The 21,456-nt window shown below is 41.3% G+C and overlaps 1 protein-coding gene across 2 annotated transcripts in view; it reads left to right on the forward strand.

The window, feature by feature from the left end:
• Window positions 1-21,456, forward strand: part of PRIM2 (DNA primase subunit 2) — a 227,342-nt gene that overhangs the window by 78,633 nt on the left and 127,253 nt on the right. For both annotated transcript variants that reach the window (XM_029073346.2, XM_029073338.1), the window contains exon 7: window positions 3,958-4,095. In XM_029073346.2, coding sequence (XP_028929179.1) covers window positions 3,958-4,095 — 138 coding nt within the window. The remainder of the gene's footprint in view (window positions 1-3,957; window positions 4,096-21,456) is intronic.

Here is a 21,456-nt window from a genome sequence, read left to right on the forward strand (position 1 = left end):
CTTAGTGTTAGGGTAGAGCTGGGCAAAACTTGGCATTGGGGCTGGATCTTGCCCTCCAATTGACTTACTTCGACTTGCCACTTTAGAATGAAGTAGCTTACCTGGCTGTTAAGCAGAATCGGGTATTTGGCAAACCCAATATATCCATGCTGTCAGAGTTGCAGTGTGTCAGGGTTTCTGAGTGAATTTTTGGCTGACTAGGAACCAGGGAGGAAGCAGCCATTTACTTCGCTTAAAACTCTTTCTCTTCTCCTGATCTTGGTGGCTGGGAGGATGTTGCCTGAAACTTTTCATTCACCACAAGATTTTCCCAATTGGCCCTCTAGTCTAGTAGTTTTCTACCTCATTCTAGGTGCCAGTCCCTCCCTCCTAGCATGCAGAGGGATCTGTGAAACACAGGACACCGAATCAGTGTGGTTCTATTCCTGTATCTGAGAGGATATTGTAATTATTCCTCCTCCACCACACCTCGTGCACTCACCAACTTGGTCACACCCTCAATCTCGTCATCTCCTACTGCTGCACTATCTCCTCCCTCACCAACTCTGAAATGCCTCTTTCAGACCATAACTTTCTCACCTGCCTCCTCTCTCATACTCTCTCCCCCTGAAAATCTGTACTCCTCCCCCACAGAGACCTCCGCTCTCTTGATCCCATCCATCTCTCCAAAAGCATCTCTGCTCACCTTGCCCCTCTGTCCTCTGTTCCCACTCTTGATTATCAGGTCACTGTTCTCAACTCCATCCTCTCTACTCATCTCAACTCTCTCGCCCCCCTTTCCCTCCGCCGCTCTCATTCCACTAACCCACAGCACTGGGTCACTGCCTCTGTCCGCCTCCTATGCTCCTATGCTCGAGCTGCTGTGCGCTGCTGGCGAAGGTCCAAGGACTAAGCCGACCTTATCCGTTTCAAATTTATTCTTTCCTGCCTTAACTCTGCCCTGTCCTTCACCAGGCAAAACTTCTTTTTTTCCCTCATTGACACCCATGCCCGTCACCCCCGCCAATTGTTCCAGACCTTTAATTCTCTACTCAGGCCCCCTGTTCCTCCCCTCTATTTATTGCTATTGTTCTTGTTTGTCTGTCTCCCCCGATTAGACTGTAAGCCTGTCAAAGGGCAGGGACTGTCTCTGTTACTGATTTTTACATTCCAAGTGCTTAGTACAGTGCTCTGTACATAGTAAGCGCTCAATAAATACTGTTGAATGAATGAATGAATCCCTCACCCCCAACGATCTGGCCACCTACTTCATCATGAAAATTAACACAATCAGGTCTGAGCTCCCCAAAGTCACCCCTCTCCCCTACTTTCCCATCTTTCCCTGCAGTATCCTCAGAGGAGATCTCCTCCCTCCTCGCCAGTGCCACCCCCTCCACCTGTGCTTCAGACCCCATTCCCGCTCACCTTGTAAAAACCATCGCCCCTTCCCTCCTCCCCACCTTAACTTCTGTTTTTAACTGCTCACTCTCCAATGGCTTCTTCCCCTCTGCCTTTAAACATGTCCATGTCTCCCCCATCCTAAAAAAACCCTCTCTCGACCCCACTTCCCCTTCCAGTTATCACCCTATCTCCTTACTACCCTTCCTTTCCAAGCTCCTAGAACAAGTCGTCTGTACTCGCTGCCTAGAATTCCTTAACTCCCATTCTCTCCTGGACCCCTTCCGATCTGGCTTCCGTCCCCTCCACTCTACCGAGACTGCTCTCTCTAAGGTCATCCACGACCTCCTTCTTGCCAAATCCAATGGCTCCTACTCTATCCTAATCTTCCTTGACCTCTCAGTTGCCTTTGACACTGTCGACCATCCCCTTCTCCTCCACACCTTATCTCACCTTGGCTTCACGGACTCCATCCTCTCCTGGTTCTCCTCTTATCTTTCTGGCCGCTCATTCTCGGTCTCCTTCGCAGGCTCCTCCTCACCCTCGCATCCTCTAACTGTTGGGGTTCCTCAAGGGTCAGTTCTTGGCCCTCTTCTGTTCTCCATCTACATTCACTCCCTTGGTGAACTCATTCGCTCTCACGGCTTCAACTATCATCTCTATGAAGATGACACACAAATCTACATCTCCTTCCCTGTTCTCTCCCCCTCCCTCCAGGCTCATATCTCCTCCTGCCTCCAGGACGTCTCTACCTAGATGTCTGCCCGCCACCTAAAACTCAACATGTCTAAAACTGAGCTCCTTATCTTCCCTCCCAAGCCCTGTCCTCTTCCTGACTTCCCTATCACTGTGGATGGTATGACCATCCTTCCCATCTCTCAAGCCCGCAACCTTGGTGTCATCTTTGACTCGGCTCTCTCATTCACCCCACACATCCAATCTGTCACCAAGACTTGCCGGTCTCACCTTTATAATATCGCCAAGATCCTCCCTTTCCTTTCCACCCAAACGGCTATCTTACTGGTACAGGCTCTCATAGTATCCTGGCTGGATTATTGTGTCAGCCTTCTCTCTGATCTCCCTTCCTCCTGTCTCTCCCCACTCCAGTCTCTTCTTCATTCTGCTGCCTGGATCATCTTCCTGCAGAAACGCTCTGGGCATGTCACTCCCCTTCTTAAAAACCTCCAGTGGTTGCCTGTCAACCTCCACATGAAACAAAAACTTCTCACTTTAGGCTACAAGGCTCTCCATCACCTTGCCCCCTCCTACCTCTCTTCTCTTCTCTCTTTCTACTGCCCACCCTGCACGCTCCGCTCCTCTGCCACCCACCTCCTCACTGTCCCCTGTTCTTGCCTATCCCGCTGTCGACCCCTGGCCCACATCCTCTCGCTGTCCTGGAATGCCCTCCCTCCTCACCTCCGCCAAACTAATTCTCTTCCCCTCTTCAAAGCGCTACTGAGAGCTCACCTCCTCCAAGAGGCCTTCCCAGACTGAGCTTCCCCTTTTCCCTCTACTCCCTCTGCTGCCTCTCTACCCCTCCCCTCAGCTAAGCCCCTTTCCCCCCCTTTCCCTCTGTTCCGCCCCCTCTCCCTTCCCCTCCCCTCAGCACTGTGCTCGTCCACTCATTTGTGTATATTTTTATTACCCTATTTATTTTGTTAATGAGATGTACATCCCCTTGATTCTATTTATTGCTATTGTTTTAATGAGATGTACATCCCCTTGATTCTATTTATTGCTATTGTTTTTGTCTGTCTGTCTCCTCTGATTAGACTGTAAGCCCATCATTATGCAGGGACTGTCTCTATCTATTGCTGGTTTGTACATTCCAAGTGCTTAGTACAGTGCTCTGCGTATAGTAAGCGCTCAATAAATACTACTGAATGAATTATTCTTACTTAGTAATTTGGGGTATGTTGACTCATTTGATTTGTGGCACTGATTCAACCAGTGTCCTTTTCTTGATAACACTAGTTAATAATGGGCAAATCAACACCACAAGCCCTCCAATTATAGGTATGAGCAAAACCAAATAATAAAGTATGTTTAATTATTTGTGGGTATTGACCTAAGCTCTTAGAAATTCTTGATTCATCACTTGAGGGAGCAGGAGCATTGTTGTGGGGAAGTTTGGAGATTTCTTAATCACTTCTTTAATGGATTCAGGAGCAGAGACTTTGCCAGGATCACTGGTATTTGTCTTTTGATGCTGAATGAAAAGTAAGAAAGTGGAATAAGGAGCCAGAGAAGCTGAACTTGCTGGGATTTCCTGCAGATTGATTAGAAAAGAGTCAGATTATGAGCCTCTCTAGAACCTTTTATTTCATTTCTGTAATAAAACCGCAGTACCTAATGTGGAGTATTTTAGCAGTGAGAATTTGAACATTCTGTATTATTTGCTTCCTCAGTTTAATGCCTTCTCATTATCCAATTGTTTAAGTTTAGGGGATGGTAAGTTAGTTCATTCACTTGGCTGCCAGGTATTGTGATGGGTAAGAGCCTGACAAAATACGTTTGAAATTTAATCTTACCCAAAATGGTAGTGTGACCTTCATATTTTTCTCTTTGAATACAATTTAGGTCCCTTTTGCTGATGCACTAGATTTATTTAGAGGAAGAAAAGTCTACTTGGAGAATTCCAGTGCCTACGTACCACATCAGGACATTGTGGTGATCCTCTTGAATGACTATCGAATCAAACTGTCTAAGGCATTGGCTGTAAGTAGATCCACTGACTGCCCCTAGCCAAATTTGTTTCCTTTTTCTTCTTATGAGGTTTTACCACTTTTCATTGTTTTCTAAACCAGTGAGAGTACCGTGGTGAGTGCATTTAAGAAAACTAATCTCAAACGTCAGCCTAGTGCTATCACAGTTGTTTATAAATATTAAAAAAACCCTCACTGTGAAGATAAGCTGAAAGAGCTTAATTTTAAGTAGCACTTTTATCGCACTATGAAACAAAATTGGAACCTCAATCAGGCATATGTTAAAATTTTTGCAGTTGTTGCTCTTAAGGAAGTTAATATTTCTTTTGAGATAGTAACCTGGTAGATTCAGGTATCTGGGTCTCCACATTACTTTGCATTGTTGAGGCAGGAAAGAAACTATAATGATTGGTTGTAGATGGAAATTGAAATTTTGCTAATTCACAGAAATTCTCTTCTGTTCTCTCTTCTCCAACCACAGTGGATTTTCACTCATTAGAGATGGTTTCATTTGAGGCTTTCACTTTTTTTTCTACATAGAACACACTGTCTGGTTACCCATATATGTGTATTTACTTTTCTCTTATTCCTGCTTTATGAGATATCATCATCTGGTTTTCAAATTCACTTCTACAACCCCTCTGAAAAAGAATTCAAGGTTATTATTCTTTCAGAGTTCTGACAAAAAAAAATGAGTGCATCATTTCGGTGCTGGATATTTAGTCATATGTGTGTAACAAGGAGTTGTTACATTTTCCTAGGCCATGTGCTTGGGGATACCCTAAATCCTAAACTGTGTTGTTGCCACCTTCAAGAAAGAACTGCATTCAAGTTCCATATTCTGTCAGTGCTGCCACCTCATAGGAAGTGCTTCTGCATCCAAGGGAGGTAGGACTAGCTGCGCTGGTTGCATGTGTGTAGGAGCAATGGCCTCTTGAAAAACCGTGTTTTGTTCCTGGCTTTGGGATTAAGACAACTCCTTTGCAGAGTAGCTACTCTTACTTGCAATGCTTGGGGAAAGTGAACTATAAAGTGTGGCCTAGTGGAAAAAAAAATGACCCTGGGAGTCAGGGAACTGGGTTCCAATTGTGGCTTTGCCACTTGTCTGCTGAGTGAATTTAGGCAAGTCATTTAACTTCTCTATGCCTGTTACCTCATCTGTAAACTGGGAATAACATCTGCCCCACCCCCCCACCGACCAGACTGTGACCCGATTGTGGAATAGGGACTGTGTCTGATCTGACTGAATTGTCTATGCTCCAGCACTTAGTAGAGTGCTTGGCACATTGTCAGACTTTACTACTAGTATTATTATGTTTATATATCCATCCATTTATGTATACATACATATGTAAAATAATCTAGTCTTGAGTTATGCTGTTGAGTCGTCTCTGACCCATAGTGATGCCATGAACACATCTCTCCCGAATGCCCTCCTTCCATCTGCTGTTGTTCTGGTAGCCTACCATTGTTTGGTAAAAATATGGAAGAGGTTTACTGTTGTCTCCTGTGCAGTGAACTTGTGTCTTCACCCTCAACTCCTTACCATGCCACGGCTTCCCAACCCAGGTGAGTTTTGACTTGTAGCAGGTTGCCTGCCACTCCACTAGCCACTGCCCAAGCTAGGAATGGAATGGGTATACCTCTGTTTGACTCTCCCTCCCATAGTTGAGACAAATAGAGTACTGGAAACTCTCCAGGTGCAACACTGAGAGTGGTAATCCTCATTTTACAGATGAGGTAATTGAGGCCCAGGGAAGTGAAGGGACTTGCCCATGGTCACACAGTCAACAAGTGGAGGGCTGGGATTAGAACCCAGGTCCTTTGACTTCTATACCGGTGCTCTATCTCCTCTTCAGTGAAATACAATTCTGAGATTTACCTACCTATAAAATAACCTACATATATAAAATAACCCTGCACTTATAAAATCCTGCCTTGACTCCTTGCTGACATCCCCGCCTCCTGTCTCTCCCCACTTCAGTCCTTACTTCACTCTGCTGCTCGGATAATTTTTTTAAAAAACGTTCAGTTCCCGTCTCCCCACTCCTCAAGAACCTCTAGTAGTTGCCCATTCATCACTGCATCAAAGAGAAGCTCCTTACTATTAACTGTGGGCAGAGGACATATCTGCCTACTCTGTTGAATTGTACTCTCCCAAGTACTTAGTACAGTGCTCTTTACATAGTAAGCACTCAGTAAATACCTTTGATTGATTTAAAGCATTCTATCAGCTCTCCCCCTTCTACCTGAGAAGCAGCGTGGCTCAGTGGAAAGAGCACGGGCTTTGGAGTCAGGGCTCATGAGTTCGAATCCCAGCTCTGCCACTTGTCGGCTTTGTGACTGTGGGCAAGTCATTTAACTTTTCTGTGCCTCAGTTCCCTCATCTGTAAAATGGGGATTAAGACTGTGAGCCCCACGTGGGACAACCTGATTCCCCTATGTCTACCCCAGCGCTTAGAACAGTGCTCGGCACATAGTAAGCGCTTAACAAATACCAACATTATTCTACCTTAACCTCACAGATCTGGTACTTCAACCCAGCCTGCACACTCTGCTCCTCTAATGCCAACCTACTTACTGTGCCTCAGTCTCATCTATCTTGCTGCTGGCCCCTTTCCCCTTCTGGCCTGGAACTCCCTTACTCTTCATTCAGTTGTATTTGTTGAGTGCTTACTGTATGCAGAGCACTGCAATAAGTGCTTAGAAAGTACAATTTGGCAACAAATAGAGACAATCCCTATCAACAATGGGCTCACAGTCTAGAAGGGGGGAAACAGATAACAGAACAAGTAAACAGGCAACCTCATATATGACAACTACCACTCTCCCCACCTTCAGAGCCTTGTTAAAATCACATCTCCTCCAATAGGCTTTCCCCAACTAAGCCTTCATTCCCCCTACTCCTCTCCGCATTGCCCATGCACTTGGATATGTACCCTTTCAGCACTTGATATTCACCCCACCATCATCCAAACAGCACCTATTTACATATCCATAATTTATTTTAATGCCCGTTTTCCCCCTTCTAGACTGTAAACTCCTTGTGGGTAAGGAATTTGTCTACTGACGCTGATGTAGTGTACTCTCCCAAATGTGTAGTACAGTGCTATGTAAATAGTATGTGCTCAATGAATGCCAGTGATTGATTGCTTGCTTGATGCTCTTGTGATCTTTGTGACATAGAATAGCAGCTGGAAAGCATTCATACCAAGTGCACATATATACTTTACATACTTATAATCTGGTTCATTTGCCTGGGTGTTCCATAAATTCTTTCCATCAGTTTCTTGGATTCTAAACTCCCAAAGGCCAGGTACTATGTCTACTTGCCTTTGTTCAGCACTTATCATAGAATGCTAATTGTTTATGAGTTAATGCACCTTTATTAGTTCGGGTAAGTGGCATCAATAGTGTTTATTTCAAGGACATATTAGGCATGATAAATCTCTATTCCTTAAATTTCATTTAAAATATCTAGGATGAGGTATCCTAAATCCAGTCTCAACCAGAATGTTTTATCAGAGAGGAAAAAGTTGTTTTTAGGAATATAGCAAAATAGTTTTATCATCTTGCTAGAGCTATGACATCAAATAGTGACATTTTAAAGTTTCATTCTTTACATTCTACTCATTGAGTTTAGTGGTCTTGATTTGAGGAGCAAATAACAAATAATGAAAACTATCCTCATTTTTAACATTTTCTTTTACTGTTGTACTTCAATATCTCTCTTCTCTAAACTATTTTTTATCTTAAATAGACAAATAAACTAATTACTATGTTATATACAATGCTAAGTGTAAATATAATCATTAAACCAGATCACATGGATAAAAAATTTATTTCATGGAAGTTAGCATTCCTACTCCTGCTTGGATTGATAGTATTTTTGAATTGTTATGTAAGAATCTACATAAATATTATTGTGTAGTGGAATGATGTGGTGAGTTAATTAGTAATTAATTTTTTACTCATTAGCCTGCTCTACTCATGCATGATTTAACTTACTAGCTCCTTCTTTAGGTCTCTAATGATATTTTGAATAATGGAGAGTATCAGATAAAAATATTACACATCAAAATTTGAGCCAAATATATTGAGAGAATGATGATGTAATGGAGTTATAAAAGTCAGATTTATAGTTCTGAACAGCAGCTTTTTGGGGTGAAAACAAAATTAGAAGACTAGAAATCATGGTCCCAGTTGCTTCATGAATGGAATCTGTAGTAGGAGTAGGTCTTTGAATTCAATTAGTAGATAGTGAAAACAGTGATACATTATGCTAATGTCATCATAAATGGCCTATGGTAAAATTGGAAGTAGCCTGCATTGGCATTTCAGTTGATGAATAACCTCAAAAGTAAATTCTAATTAAAGCAATTTGCAGAAAGCTCAACCATTAAGTGATAAGAATCTAGATGCCTATACTTGTAAAACTCATTGCTGGTTTTTAAAAAAAAATTTCTAAATCAATTTAAGCTACATTGTATCTTTCTGAGGCATTGCATTTTCATTTGGTGCTGAGTGCTGATGGGAACAGACGACAGTCAGCGATCTTATCTGATTTTTTTTTTTTTTCAAATATAGTCATTTCAGGGAAGGCTTTTTTTTTTTTTTGAAGTTGAATTCATTCAATCAATAGTATTTATTGAGTGCTTACTATATACAGAGCACTGTCCTAAGCACTTAGAATGTACAATTCTGTAACAGATAGAGACAATCCCTGCCCAATAACAAGCTCAAGGTCTAAACGGGGGAGACAGACAGCAAAGCAAAACAGAACAAAGCAAAGCATCATCATCAAGATAGATAGAATCATAGAGATATACACATCATTAACAAAATAAATATGGTAATAAATAATATATACAAATGTGCACAGGGTTGAGGGGAGGAGAAGGGGGAAGAGCGGAGGTGATGGGGAGGGGAGGAGGAACAGAGGGAAAGGGGGGGCTCAGTCTGGGAAGGCCTCCTGGAGGAGGTGAGCTCTCTAGGGCTTTGAAGAGGGGAAGAGAGTTAGTTTGGCAGATGTGAGGAGGGAGGGCATTCCAGGACAGTGGGAGGACGTGGGCCAGGGGTCGACGGCAGGACAGGCACGGACGGGAGACAGTGAGGAGGTGAGCAGCAGAGGAGCGGGGTGTATGGGGTGGGCAGTAGAAAGAGAGAAGGGAGGTGAGGTAGGAGGAGGCAAGGTGATGGAGAGCTTGAAGCCAGTAATAGTGAGGAGTTTTTGTTTGGTGCGAAGGTTGACAGGCAACCACTTGAGGTTGTTGACGAGAGGTTGGTGACATGCCCAGAGCATTTCTGTAGGAAGATGATCCAGGCAGCGGAATGAAGAATAGACTGGAGTGGGGAGAGACAGGAGAAAGGGAGATCAGAGAGGAGGCTGACACAATAATCCAGTTGGGATATTATGAGAGTTTGTACCAGCACGGTAGCAGTTTGGATGGAGAGGAAAGGGCGGATATTGGCGATATTGTGAAGGTGAGACCGGCAGGTGTTGGTGACAGATTGGATGTGTGGGGTGAATAAATGAAAGAGCAGAGTCAAGGATGACATCAAGGTTGCGGGCCTGTGAGACAGGAAGGATGGTAGTGCTGTCCACAGTGACAGGGAAGTCAGGGAGAGGATAGGGTTTGGGAGGGAGGATAAGGAGCTCAGTTTTAGACATGTAAGACTATCAAGGGCCCTGAACATTTCTTGTGGTTTAGTTTCACCTTGTAATTTATGAATTTCAAATATCAGTGTTTGTGAGGAATAAGGTATTTATGAACTTCAGGTGTTTTTTCTCAGTTCCTCATTTCAGTTGTAAGTGAATGTACAATAGCATTTGGTGACCATAAATAAGTAGATTTCCCATGTGGCTTCCATTCATATCAGTCAGAAGTGACAGCATGAAAAACTGTTCTGTCATACTGCTGAACTCTTTTGCTATAAAGACTGCTTCTCATTTTGTAGCTTCTCATCTGGCCCAGATCTTAAGGAAATCCCTGAAGAAAAGGTAGCTGCTTGACTTAAATGGCCATTTTCCATAGCTTATAAATGAGCATTTATATTACCCAGCTCTTAGCTTTTTTTTAAAAAAAAAAAACCCTCTTTGCATGTGTTCATTTGGGAGCTTCATTTAGATAATAGGTTGAAAGCAAGATTTTGGATCTTATAGATTTAGAAAGAGGCCAGAGGTGAAGGCTCCATTTCCTATGACTCAGCACTGGTAAATTACAAACTTAGATGCAATTTGTTAAAAGATTAAACCATTTTTCATGGAGGTGCATATACCAAAAACTTTTCTTTATCTCTTATGGCCTGATGGAAAGAGCAGAGGAATGGGTCACAGGACCTAAATTCTAATTCTTGCTCTGTCATTTACCTGCTGTGTGATCTTGGGCAGGTCACTTAACTTCTTTATACTTCAGTTTCCTCATCTGCAAAATGGGGATGAAATTCTTGTTCTTTTTCCCCCATAGACTGAGAGCTCTTACGATGTGGCAAGAATGGTGCTAATCGCTGTAGTAGACACAAGACAGTGAGGTGAGACACAGTTCCTTCACATCCTCTTGTGTATACTACAGCAGTTAGAGTGCTTGCCACACAGTAAGTGCTCAACAAATGAAGCTATTGTTATTAGCTGTATTACAGCTTATTGGGTACAGGGCACTGTACTCAGCACTTGGGAAAGCACAATGAAACAGAGTTAGTAGATGCCATCTCTGTCCACCAGGATCCTACATTGAGGCACTGAGCAAGGCTGCATCGTGACCCTGAAGCATTTCCACATGTTTGCAGCCTTGCTGACTGATGCATTCAGAAGAACAGAAGATGCAGTCAACATGGAATAACACTTAGATGGTGGATTTAGATTTGCATCAACCTCACACAAAAGCATGAAAGACTCTCTGGGAACTACTATTACCACTTGCACAATAGTGGACAACACTCTTTGAGACGTACCATGGATCATTGAAAGTCTTGCATGAGCTCCTGCTCAGTTTGAGTTAAAAGTCACTGTGAAAAAGACTAAGTTCCACCACACCCACCACTGTGCCCACCACAGTGCTTATTCTGATAGTATTATGGCTGGTGGGCAGCAAAAATTCTGCTACTTGGGCATCATGCTCTTGCAATGTGCTGTTACAGATAATGACATCACAAGATGTGTCAGCATGGCCATCAGAGCACATGGAAAGCTGGAGCATCAGCTCACCAACAGGGATATCCATGTTCCTATTAACCCATCCCAGGAGATCTTGAGTTTAATGACACTTACTTTTATCAAAATACTCTCACCTTTTTATTTACCTTACCATACCTATTAATTATTATTGTTATATTTATTAAAAGCAAGGATGTTTTTCCCTTGTTAAATACTTGAGAAAAGCAGAAGTTCTTGTTTTTGATAGTTTTTTTTAATGGTATAGAGGTTTTTTTTTTAAAGGTAGCTGAAATTGAAAAGGGAATCTTGAGTAAGATATTTTTGAATCTGTTGATAACTGTACAGTTAGAATATAAAATCAGATTAGTAAAATTTAAAAAGGACATCTTTCTGAAATATACAAATTGTGTGTACTTTGGCCAAACCATTATAAAGTAGGATAATCCTGCGAATGGAGTGTCGGGGCATCGTGGCTCTGGTAGTAGAGTGTAAATAAACCCTTCCACAATACTGTAGAATTAGTATGTTAGTTCAGTCAGTGAGTAGGGCCTTGTACACAGTCTAAATATTGAGACCATCATTCCCCTTATGGAACTTTAAACCAAAGGAGGAAAAGCACTTTTAACACTCTGATTCTATTTCAGTGGTGACCCAACTACAGTAGCTCTTAAAATCAAATATTTAGACTTAATGCACATATTCCAATAAATGTAAAAGAATGCCCAAATGGTGCACCCTATGTTTTTAGACTTTCTGTTTTGTATGGTTGTAGGTAGTTTTCATCAGCAAAACCAACTGGAAAAATCCAGAAAAACTTAATTGTACTTTTTCATCTGTCTGCTTTAAAGCCTTATCCTATTTGAGTTGAAGATTTATTATATTACATATTAAAAGGTAATTTTAGTCTTCTTTGCATTTAACTAAAGGTGATTGAAACATCTCTTGTTGAAGAAATGAGTTTTGCCCTTAAAGTGTGGTTTATTGTTAAAGTTCTTGAAGGGCAGATCATCGGATCTTACATTAAATTGTAGTTATTCATTTTGCCCTTTGTTTGTGAAGTCTTTCTTAAGAGGAGGCTAGCAATTATATAACAGAGTAAGGTTTCAAAGAATGTATAATAATAATAGTAGTTGCAGTTTTTAAGTGCTTTCTATGTATCAAACATTCATTCAATCATATGTATTGAGTGCTTACTATGTGCAGAGCACTGTACTAAGCGCTCACACTGTATTGCACTAAGCACCAGGGAAGATATGAGGTAATCAGGTCAGACACAGTCCCTCTCTGATACAGGGCTCACAGTCTAAATAGGAAGGAGAACAGGTATTGAATCCCCATTTTACAGATGGGGTAAATGAGGCACAGAGAAGTAAGTGACTTGCCCAGGGTCACACAACAGGCACATGGCAGTCCTATGACTCTCAGGCCCATGCTCTTTTCACTGGACCACACTGCTCTTCAGTATTTATATGTATTTCCAGTTTATACAGAAGGCAGAGAAGGAGGAAAAACAGCTCCTAAGGCAATAATTGGCAAAAAGTGTTACCTTTTTCCTCCAATCACATAGGTTTTCAGGTATTCTTAGAAAGCAGTAATTTATTCTTAGACAGAAACGTTGTATGTTGAGTAAGAATTAGTGTAGAAACTTGATAAAATGCTCTTTATTTTCAAAGAGTACTACCTCCTTGTAAAGCAAACACATATTCTTCATAAGCAAAGGTTTGTGGGGCTCTTTAGTTGAGGGAAAAGAATAATTGATTTTCTGAGAATAATGACCCTTTATTTGTAATCTCTCTCATTTGCCCTTCTGCTTGGTTGAGGATTGACAGATAATTTATAAAAACAAGGTGAAATACAGTTCACTCTTGATTGTTCAAGGTGGTCAGTGTGGATAATCCACCACCCTGACTAAATCACCACATATGCAAATTAAAGAACAGAACAGGCACATTCTATATATAATCATCAGCCTCCAAAGATGACGCTACTGACAGGAAGCGCCTATGCATTTGTGTGAATCTGGCTGAAGAGACCAGTGGGATTTGGCTGTTTTGGCTGCATTGTTTTGCATTTATGGCTAGATCCTTCCTGCACTAATGGGTTTGTCACATATAGGTCAGTGTCTCTTTCTAAGTCTACACCTTGTTGAAGTCTTTGATCAAGAAGAGCAATCTATCCCCTAATTTCTGCATATCGAGTGTATACCCAAATCAGGCCAAAACAAATCCCATTTTGTGTATTTTGCACATATGTACTGTTCACTTTGAAACAAATATTTTTTTCTTATTTGGAATAGGCACAGAGTAAGAAATATAGAAATATTGAAATTATTCCATTGCTGCGTGTTTAGTTTGTTTTTCAGAAGAGTCTCTTTTCTTTGATTAGTATGGCCCACGTAAGAATTTCCAATGTTTCCTGTTTGTATGAATCATAGAAGTTCATTCTTTCACTTCCTTTATGTCACTTTATTTGAATAATTATGATTGAAGACACATCTGACATAACCTAAATGCATAACCTAGTTCAGTGTTGAATGCACATACACCTCATTTGGTGTTTCAAAAATAATCAACTGTTCTAAACCCCTTTGAATACTGTAAAATAGCTGCTAGGCCAGTGGCTGATATTTCCAGTTTCCTGGATAGTGTTATTCATGAAGGGGGTCTAGTTTTGCCTCATTAATATTTTATTGAAAACCAAATCTTATTTTTTTCACAAATGATAGAATTGTGAATTTTCTCCTAGTCCATCTCAAATTTCACCCTACTATGGGTTATGGTAGTAGGTTTGGCTATTAATGTTTTCATTCTATTTTCCATGACCCATTTAAAAGATTAATGAGGTCACAGAGAGGGGAAAGAATTTCACCAAAATTTGGAATCTCTTTAGTTTTCAAGCTGTTGATTGGTATGAACCAGAGCCTTATCTAAAACCAAAATGGTTCTTTGTGGCAAATTTCCTTTCCTTTCACTATCTGTTCTTCTTCATTTAGACTGTGTGTGAGCCCATCTAGGACGGATATTTGTTTCACAAATAAGCAGTGTGACTGCTTGTCTTTACCTAGAACAGGATGCTAGAGTCGTACAGACCATGAACTCAGGATGCTATGGGAGCCATACTGTCATGAACCTGAGGTCTGAAGTGGAGTGATCACACTCAAATGCCATGGTCTGACTTAGTAAACATTTCTGAAAGAGCCAGTTCTGCCAGCAGTGTAGATTTTTGTAAGTGACAAATTTTTCTATCTCTAAAATTTTGCAAGTTTTGGTAGAAGCAAAGAGAAGGTAAAATCTCGGCACTTTTATTTCTGTTACTACACGCTGTGCTTCCCAAAGGTGTTGTAAGCTTCTTAGAGTTGTAAGCTTGTTGTGGGCAGGGAATGTGTCCGCCAACTCTGTTGTATTTTACTCTTCAAGTGCTTAAGTACAGTGCTCTGCCATATTGATGGCATTTGTTAAGTACTTACTATGTGAGAAGCACTGTTCTAAGTGCTGGTGTGTGTGTGGGGGTGGTACAAGGTGATCAGGTTGTGCCACGTGGGACTCAAAGTATCCCCATTTTCCAGATGAGGTCACTGAGGCACAGAGAAGTTAAGTGACTTGCCCAAAGTCACACAGCTGACAAGTGGCAGAGTAGGGATTAGAACCCATGACCTCTGACTCCCAAGCCAGGCTCTTTCCACTGAGCTACGCTGCTTCTCATAGTAAGTAAGCACTCAATAAATACCACTCATTGATTAGAGTGTGTAGGCCACTGAAGTGAGGAATTGTAATCTGAGACATTGTTTATTCCAATTAAAAATTGCACCCATTTTGTTCACCAGTGTGTTTCAATTCTTTCATTATTTAAACCTTTACAGTGCAACACTAAAGGTTCAACTTTATGAACTTTTTCTGGTAAGGCCCCTTGCAGAACTCGAGATCCTGACTCAAGACATTCTTTTTTTCCAGAAATGACACAAGCTACCTGCTTGCTCACTCAGCTGCTAAGCAGCTGTAGCGTCACCTACTTGAACTTTGTTTCAAACATGAGAAGCAGCATACTTAAGCAGAAGGAGCACAGGCCTAGGAGTCAGGGGATGTGTGTTCTAATACTGGTTCCACCACTTGCCAGCTCTTAACTTCTCTGTATCTCAGTTTTCTCATCTGTAAAATGGGGATTCAATACCTGTTCTCCTTCCCACTTAGACTGTCAGCCTATGTAGGACAGATAGGCACTGTGCCTGACTGGTTTTCTTGTATCTACCTGAGTACTTAGTACAGTGCTTGGCACATACTAAGTGCCTAACATATACAGTGATCATTATCATCATTGCATGCTGAAGGAATTGAATGAAACATCTGTTAACTGTCTAGTTTGCAACTTTTAGAAGAGATGGGTAAGGGAAGGGAGCCCTAAGGTTTGTGGACTTTTCCGTGTGCAGAACTGCTTTTGCACTCTGCAGGGTATCTTGAAGCCACATATCCAAGGAATTTTTCAGATGCTCCCAAGGGAAGAGGTATCTGGATAAGCTCTGTTGGAGTAATAGTTTGTAGACTGATTTAGTTGGTATATTCTCTTTGAATTATAGATTGCCTATTTATCAGCTACTTAAGGTAGTACTTCTATATCCAGCCCCATATAACTCCTTAAGGACAGAAATTTTATTCTGCTCTTCCAAAAGCTTAGTACAGTGCTCTGCAGACAGTCAGCACTCAGTAAATATCATTTATTGATTCTACACCTGTGGTCTGGAAACCAAGTCTGAGTTCCAGCTTTTTTGAGACATGTACTTGATTCAATCAATCGTATTTGAGCTCTTATTGTGTGCAAAGCACTGTGCTAAGTGCTTGGGTGAGTACAATATAACAGACATATTCCCTGCTTCATTCCTCATAATTGAATAGTCTCTAGGTAACTGATTTTGTACAACTCTTCTTGATTTAAACAAAAATGTGAAATCAAACATTTTTCTCTGAAATAGCTAGATCAGCTAGTGTATTTAAAAATCATAATGATCTTTTTTAAACTTCAGTCTAGATTGGGGTAGCAAATGTCTTGTGGTTTTACAAATTACTTACAGCTTGATTCTTTTTGCTGAACAGCACTGCTTTCATTGACACATAACTACACTGAAACACACAGATTTTATCCATATTACCCACTTGTGATGAGAAAATATCAGCTGATTCTAGTTGCTAGGATACTGCAGAATACTGAAATAGCTTTTTTGTACTTGTAAATTCAATTCTTTGACAGTTCCACTTTCATAGACCAAAAATTTATTCAAGCACTACAAAGAAATATGCATTACCTGTACAGTTTCCAATTTAAAAGTTTTGCATAGAGGGAATTCGACACTATGAGGATGTTATTGGATGATTTAGTATAGAGAGTAATTTCTCTTTACAACTGGACATTCCAAAGGGCGGTGCTGTGTGTGCATGTATTAGACTTATGAAAGTTGTTCATTCTCTATTAAGTTAGAAAAATAGGAAAAGAAGGGAGTTGAATCAAAGTAAAACACTAGTTTTTAGCAAACTTCTTGAAATATCAAAAGGATAGCATACTGCATTGTTTCACAGTTGTGCTGCTTCTACCTGGAAGTTTAGTCTGCCTTTGCTGTGGCAGAGTTTCAGCTTATTTTAAAGTGGGTTCACCAAGTTGGTTTTCCTTTTATATATTAATGGTATTTAGCACCTACTGAATATAAAGCACTGAGGTTAAATGTTGGGGGGCACATAAAAGTTTTGCTTATATTTTGACCTGGCAGGCTGCCATCCTAAGAGAAAGGGCTTCCAGACATAATCAAACAAGGTATCCTTCCTCACATTCTGGTTCACACTTGTTTTTCTCGCACCCAGTACCCAAACAATGCCCTAAGTTAATACAGTTGTGACAGAAAAAGAATTGACATTAGGATAGATTTATTTTTTTAAGAGCTAAGATTGGAACTCCGGAGAATTTTCTACTACAATAATAACATTTTCTTCATAATCATCAGTAGTATTTATAGAGCGCAAAGCCACTTGCCTTGAGTGTAACAAGCCACTTTTCCTTTCTAAACACAGCTAACTTCTTGACCTAATCATTCTTTCTCCAGCCCACCTCCCTTTCCCTGTGTGCCCCAAGATTCCTACCTATCCTGTTGACTGATAGCCCAGAGCTGACATTTGCTAGAGAACTCTACTTCTGATTCTAATGAGTGAATGTTGGAAGGGGTAGATAGAGCCACTTTTTCTTTGTCTTCTACCTATGTAAAGCCCACACTCCTAGTTCATTAAATAGCTGTTGGACTGTTTAACAAATTGAGGAGATTATCAGTAAAGTTTTAAAGCCACCTCATTTCTGAGATAAAAATTACTTTAGATGATAGTTGTCTATCCACATGATACAGGCTGGTACACTGTGACGCATCTAAAATATGTTGACAAAATTTCATGAAATTTGCAAGGGCCTTAAAGCCATAATGGTAGCTGACACACTAACTCGCTGTAGTAGGAAAATTTCCTACAATTACAGTTTGTTTAAATTCTGCATAGTACGTGTAAGAAGCGTTAATGAGGGAAGTTTTGCCCCAAGAATGTCCTCACGGAATTAATTTGGGAGTTGACTTGAGCCTTCCAGACTGTAAACTCATTATTGGCAAGGAAAGTATCTGCTAATTCTGTTGTAGTCTCCTAAGTACATAATAAGCGCTCAATAAATATCATTGATTCATTGATATAGCAGCTGCTTGGGGCAATGGCTCATCACCTCTCATCATAATACCAGCTTGCCTAGACTTTGTGAACTTTACTTGAGGTTCCTTTGGGGAGGTCACAGTGAGGGGAGGAGGATACAAATGCCATAAATACAGTCCATATGACAGATGTGCTGATGACAGTGTGGTTTTATGTGTATGAGTTTCCAGAAACAAAGTCCTACCTACTCTACCCACTATGTTAGGATGAGGTTTAATACCAATAATAATAATAATTATGGTACTTGTTAAGCATTTACTATGTGCCAAGCACTGTTCTAAATGCTAGGGTAGATACAAGTTAATCAGGTTGCACACAGTCCCTGTCCCACAGGGGGCTCATACTCTTAATCCCTATTTTACAGATGAGGGAACTGAGGCACCGAGAAATTAAATGACTTGCCCAGGGTCACACTTCAGACGTGTAGTGAACCCAGGATCAGAACCCAGCTCCTAACTACCATGCCTGTGCTCTGTCTACTAAATCACACTGCCTCTCACATCAGTCTGTCATATGCATGGTGTAGTGGATAGAGCAGTGGCCTGGGAATCAAAGGTGACAGGTTCTGGTCTCGGCTCCATCATTTGTCTGCGGTTTGGCCTTGGGCAAGCCACTTCACTTCTCTTTGCCTCAGTTGCCTCTTCTGTAAAATGGGGATTAAGACAGTGAGCCCCATTCAGGACAGGACTGTGTCCAACTGGATTTCTTTGTATCCATCCCAGTGCTTAGTACAGTGCCTGGCACGTAGTAAGTGCTTAACAAATACCACAATTATTATTATTACTAAGGTGTGCCTTATGCACGTTTGATCAAAACAGTGACTTTCTAATGGACGTACTCCTTGTGAAAAATATACCCACCCTGTGTAGCCAAGTCAGTGTAGGACCTCTGTTTAGTTGATATTTTAAAGAGCAGGGAGCTACAACGAGACAATTGTAGTTAATAGGAGCATTAACTGTGGGTTGAGGAATATTGAGAAGTAGATAATGAATTATTCACTCTTTTTCGGGAAGGAGTGATAACAGGCATTGCAGGGTTTTGAATGAGCCTATTTAATGTTTAGTATGAAGCACCTTCTTTCTCAAAATGCATATATCCTTAAAAATTACCAAGGGTACATTTTAAAACATTGTGCAAAATGAGGATTTATTGAAATTTTCAAAGAATTGAATGGAGTTCTCAGAAAATTGTGCCTCCTTAAAGCACTGATTCATTGTATCTCTCTCTGGCCCAGGCAGTTCCAGATTCTCAAAAGAATCCCAAGAGCTGTTTCCAGGTGTATTTTTCATGATTTCCATTTTAAGTATTTTGCTATGTAGGTGCTAACAGTAATCTTTTTCATTTGGAAGAACTGCTGAAAAATTCATTAATAAGTAGCATGGTTTAATCAGGGAATTTTCAAATTATTCTTGGTATGGGCCCCTTTTTAATAACCAGTTGGATTTCCTAGTCTGAATTTGGTTTCTAATTCTCAAATTTCCCAGCTCCATTCCTAAAGAGATTGCTCCTTAACTTTCACAGAATCACCAGCTCACACTCTCACTCTATCAACATTTTTCCCCCCATGTAATTATCAATTCCTTTCTTTTCAGAATATTTCAAGACTTCCTTCTTCTAACCTCTCTGTCCCACTCATATCCCTTTTCATCTAACAGCAGTCTCAGGCCCTGCTTTATACCTTCATCAATAAACTATCAACGTCAGATCTGACTGTGGATAAAGGATAGAAAGGATAGAAAGGATAAAGAACTCAATTGGAAACCAGGAAACCCAAGTTCAGTTATGTCTTATCCTCTAGGAGTTTAATCCTTTTGGGTCTCAGTTTTCCCATCCTCCCAAAATGCACTTTTCTGCCTCAGGGGCTGACTGCTTTGGGAAAAAGCCAACATTTGAAAAATCATTTGCCAATCCATTCTTTATTAGTCTTCTTGCCAGCCCCATTTTCAAACTAATAACAATTATGGAATTTAAACACTTTATGCCAGGCACTGTACTAAGCGCTGGGGTAGATACAAGATAATCAGGTTGGAAACAGTCCTTGTCCCGCATAGGGCTCACAGTTTTAATCCCCATTTTACAGATTAGGGAACTGAGGCACAGAGAAGTTAAGTGACTTTCCAAGGGCAATGCTGTTGGTATTGTTTGCCCCTGTTTGCTGCAGTAGGGGAAGCTCACTTGGCAATAGGGATCCTTGACAAAGAGCAAATCTTGTGGAACAAAACTTGCTTGCTGTATGCCCTCCTTTTCAAAGCCTGAATAGGAACAGAAGCCTCACTAGCAGCTGAGCAGCAGCTGTTCAATCACCTATCTGAGCTGTATCTTCCCACATAGTCATTCATTCATTCAATAGTATTTATTGAGCACTTAGTGTGTGCAGAGCACTGTACTAAGTGCTTGAAAGTACAATTAGGCAACAGAGAAAATCCCTATCAAACAACAGGCTCACGGTCTAGAAGGGGAAGACAGACAACAAAGGAAAACATGGGAAGGGGAGGAGGAGCAGAGAGGTAGGGCTCAGTCTGGGAAGGCCTCCTGGAGGAGGTGAGCTCTCAGTAGGGCTTTGAAGAGGTGAAGAGAGTTTGGCGGATGTGAGGAGGGAGGGCATTCCAGGTCAGAGGTAAGACGTGGGCCAGGGGTCGATGGCGGGACAGGCGGGAACGAGGCACAGTTAGAGGTTAGCCGCAAAGGAATGGAGTGTGCAGGCTGGGCTGTAGGAGGAGAGAAGGGAGGTGAGGTAGGAGGGGGCAAGGTGATGGAGAGCTTTGAAGCCAAGAGTGAGGAGTTTTTGCTTGATACAAAGGTTGGTAGGCAATGACTGGAGATTTTTGAGGATGGGAGTGACATGCTCAGAGCATTTCTGTGGAAAGATAATCCAGGCAGCATAATGAAGAATAGACTGGAGCGGGAAGAGACAGGAGGATGGGAGGAGATCAGAAAGGAGGCTGATGCAGTTGTCCAGTTGGGATATTATGAGAGATTGTATCAGCAAGGTAGCAGTTTGGATGGAGAGGAAAGGGCGGATCTTGGCGATGTTGTGAAGGTGAGGCAGGTTTTGGTGATGGATTGGATATGTGGGGTGAATTTATAGAGTATTTACTTTGTGCAGAGCACTGTACTAAGCACTTGGGAGAGTACAGTCCAACACACATTCCTTGCCCACAATGATCTTACAGTCTAGAGGACGAATTTATCGTCTACTCAGCCAAGAGCAAGTCTTAGTCCCACCCCTCCTCACCTGAAGTAGGTGGAATAGGTGTGGAAGAGTCAGAAATACAGGCTTTCAATGAGGTGGATGTGTTGAAGTCAGAATGTGGCAGTCTGGGGGTTCCCCATCTCTTATTTGCTGAAAGAACACCCCAAATCTCTTTAAATAGGGCTTGGATCCCCAGGGCCCTATCCACAAGAATATTTCCCTCCCACAAGAATTTAGGGAGCAAGGAGCTACTAGGAGACTGTTAGTGTGAGTATTGATATTGAGGAGCAGTCATTCATTCAGTCA

This window comes from Ornithorhynchus anatinus, chromosome 1, assembly GCF_004115215.2.
Source record: "Ornithorhynchus anatinus isolate Pmale09 chromosome 1, mOrnAna1.pri.v4, whole genome shotgun sequence".
Lineage (NCBI taxonomy): Eukaryota > Metazoa > Chordata > Mammalia > Monotremata > Ornithorhynchidae > Ornithorhynchus > Ornithorhynchus anatinus.